General features: G+C 36.1%; 1 protein-coding gene across 1 annotated transcript; it reads right to left on the bottom strand.

Moving 5' to 3' along the window:
- Window positions 1-573: 573 nt before the first annotated feature.
- Window positions 574-1,427, bottom strand: LOC131648353 (pseudo histidine-containing phosphotransfer protein 6-like). The gene is made up of 4 exons (XM_058918111.1): window positions 1,142-1,427; window positions 908-1,051; window positions 750-822; window positions 574-630 (listed from the first exon to the last, which is right to left on the bottom strand). Exons 1-4 carry the CDS (start codon window positions 1,336-1,338, stop codon window positions 574-576), a joined length of 471 nt encoding a protein of 156 aa, XP_058774094.1. The 5' UTR covers window positions 1,339-1,427.
- Window positions 1,428-3,080: the final 1,653 nt, after the last annotated feature.

Genomic DNA, 3,080 nt, shown 5'->3' on the forward strand with positions numbered 1-3,080 from the left:
TCTCATTTTTGTGTAATTAAATTTTGAGAACCCTTAATTCTCTATATTAATATATTCTTGCTTACCAAAAAAAAATATATATAAGCAATTTTATATATGAAAAAAATATATAAATGCATGAACTTTGTTATTATTGTTAAAAGCTGACTTAAAATAATGTTGCACGAGAACGTCCAATAATATAAAGCTGATTTGCTTTGTTATCCTATAAAGAAAAACATGAGTTTCTTGCCATTTCATTCCCTTGACTAGAGTCCAAAAGTTATCCGTTTTACTTTCATTCTCCTTTCAAATTCAAATAAAAGCATATATAAACAAGTACCACAAAACTATCATATGGTTTCTACTAATTAATCAATTTTCATTCAAAAGCAAAACAACATGCAGCATAGCACAACTACAAGAAGAGCACAATGCCACTATATACATAAGAAATTCAAAATAAGAGAGGCTTTAATCACCCTAAACAACCCAAAAAGAACTTGGTTTATGTCTAAAACTAGAAAGAAGACATGACATTACCCTAACAATGCTACAAAGAAGAAAAACAAAACAAAGTCTTGGAGACCATTTTTATTGATGCTGCACAGGATATCTCACTCCTGCTGCCAAAGCACGTTGTTGCTCTATCTGAACATAAGCACATGATTTATAATATATTAGAACTTTATATTAATATATTTATTATATTATAATGCATGATAAAAAAAATATACGTAGTAATTAAAGTAGATGAAATGTAACTTTACTTGGAAAAGTTCATGCAATTTGTTCTTAAGATAACAATATTCATGCTCCAGCATCTCCAACGCTCGCAAACATCTGCAATTGTATTACGAATAATCAATGTATTTGGTCTATACATTAGAAAGAGAAGATAATAGAGTGTATAAAAAAATGAACATACCCAGCGCGATTGTCTTGCTCGGAAGCGGCGCGAAAGGCAATGCAGATGCTTGTAACTCTCTTAGCACCAATGCTTGAGCTGCTACCAATGAATTGATTCAAATGTATTTCCATTCTCTTGTAATCCGAAAACTCCCTCTCCATTCTGCAGCGACGGCAATTATTTTAAGACAGATAAAAAAATATAAATATGACACTTATTATGAGACGGTGAGACAAAAGTAATTATTACAGCAATGATCTGAGATTGGTGAGTAGTTTTTCGGACTCGTGGAAGTAAATATTGACGACTTCGGATACAAAGTTAGGAGAAGTGTCATCTTGAAGCTGTTGAAGTTGCAAGAACTGCTCATCCAAAACTCCCTGATGGAAGAGAAAGGCGAGGAGACGATTCATGTCGGCCCACAAAAGGTCCGCCCCGAAACCAAGCATCCAAAGTGGGAGACCCGTTTTGGCTAATTAAGGATCAAAATCAAAGTATATGTGATAGTAGTTGAAGTGTATAGACAGTTGCTATAACTCAAACTGACACACAAGGTTAATTTAAGGTTGTGTTGCTGTCATGGGAATGAATGACAGTGGTATTTAAAGGCTTCCACAAACGACTAAGGATCCTTTTCACATGACCCCACCCAGCCATTACTAGTATTGTTTATAAGGGATGGGAAGAAAATGGTGAATGAGATGAAAGGGAAGGCGTGCATATGAGGAAGAGGGTTTATCGAGGTGAATGTGGGGTATCTGGCAGACCAAAATGTTTGTTGGAGCTGCTCTGACCTTAGTTAGTCTCTACACTTCGTGGCGTGCGACTCATCAGTCAGGCACCTTTACAATATGCAGGTGCGCTGTGCTGCGGCATTCAGCTCTCATTCCCATACAACATTTGCCTGCTCACCCATTCCACACTTCCTTTCATTACAAACTCCATTTTTCTAGAAAGTCATACTCTACTTTTGAATCATTATTTTTAAATTATTTTGTGTGGGATGGTAAAATAATGGTGTATATCATTAGATGTCACTCTTCCGTCATAAAAAAAAAAAATATCATTAGATGTCACTCAGAAGTTGTTTTATAATGTGAATGTTAAGTGTATAAAATTTGATTCATGGTCATAGCAAAACACTTACTTCATAACTAATAAAGGTTAACTAATTAAACTAAATAGAAAAATTGATACAACTTCCTTCAAAGTCATATATAAACAATAAATATATAGTATACAATTTTTGGGAAAAATAATTGTTTCAGGTGGATCTAGGGTTAAAACGGTGATGATGATGAACATTGTACTCTCGCTAGGAGTATAAATGTGTAACAATCTGTAGTGGATAAGTGTTGTTAGAAAATTTAAGGTTGTCATGACATTGAGAGTTAGCTCACGCGACGTGAGAAGTTGTTGTAAGTGTGTATTTTATCTATGTTGTAGTTGGTCTTTTGTATCAAGTTCTTGATGAATTTATACTCCCTGGGACCTTGAGACAGGTCTTCTTAGGATGTAGCAGCCATAATAGGAATGGGTGGTTGGTTCTATGAAATCTAAGAAATGTAATTGAATCCCACAGCTTCCTTGTAACATTTGCAATGGTGTTATGCGTGTGACGGACATTCCTGTCACCTTCCTCCATACTTGGCTCCTTTTACTGGCTGGATCAAGAACTCCCATGGTCGTCTCACCCATGGAAACTAGATCCCTCTAATCCTCCACTAGGGCTACGCTTATCATACTTTTTCAAGTGTCCCTACTAGATCGGGAGTTCTATCTCTTTCTTAAATTTTAGACAGTCTTCTCTTGATGCACCTTGATCTTATGGAACTTACACTGACTGTTAGGTTCTAGTCCCGTGATGTCCGTCTTCGAGGTTGGCGGTTGAGGGATGTTATAACTATAAAGAACTTCTTGCCATATTTGTTGTCAGGGAGTGTTCAAAGGTTTAAATCTCTCCACAAACTTTCTATTTTGTTTGAATGATGTTTTTTCTCTAATAAGGGACGTGTATTGGTCCCTTCGTGAGATGTCTGCATTGGGAGTGCGCTCTTTTGCATAATGGGCCTTCTTTCGAGCATTATGTTGTTCATCATAACATTCTACTTGCTCACTACTTCAGCTAAAGACATTGTTGGTCTTTGGTCGAGGGATTCATTGAAGTGTCTCGCTCGAAGCCCGTTTCTGA

Source organism: Vicia villosa, linkage group LG2 (genome assembly GCF_029867415.1).
Source record: "Vicia villosa cultivar HV-30 ecotype Madison, WI linkage group LG2, Vvil1.0, whole genome shotgun sequence".
NCBI lineage: Eukaryota > Viridiplantae > Streptophyta > Magnoliopsida > Fabales > Fabaceae > Vicia > Vicia villosa.

Excerpts from the sequence above, each read along its gene's own strand:
- LOC131648353 (XM_058918111.1), bottom strand. The coding sequence starts at position 1,338 with ATGCTTGGTTTCGGGGCGGACCTTTTGTGGGCCGACATGAATCGTCTC. Across the intron at positions 1,052-1,141 it reads CTCACCAATCTCAGATCATT|AATGGAGAGGGAGTTTTCGG; the intron begins GCTGTAATAATT and ends CCGTCGCTGCAG. Across the intron at positions 823-907 it reads GAGCAAGACAATCGCGCTGG|ATGTTTGCGAGCGTTGGAGA; the intron begins GTATGTTCATTT and ends ATACAATTGCAG.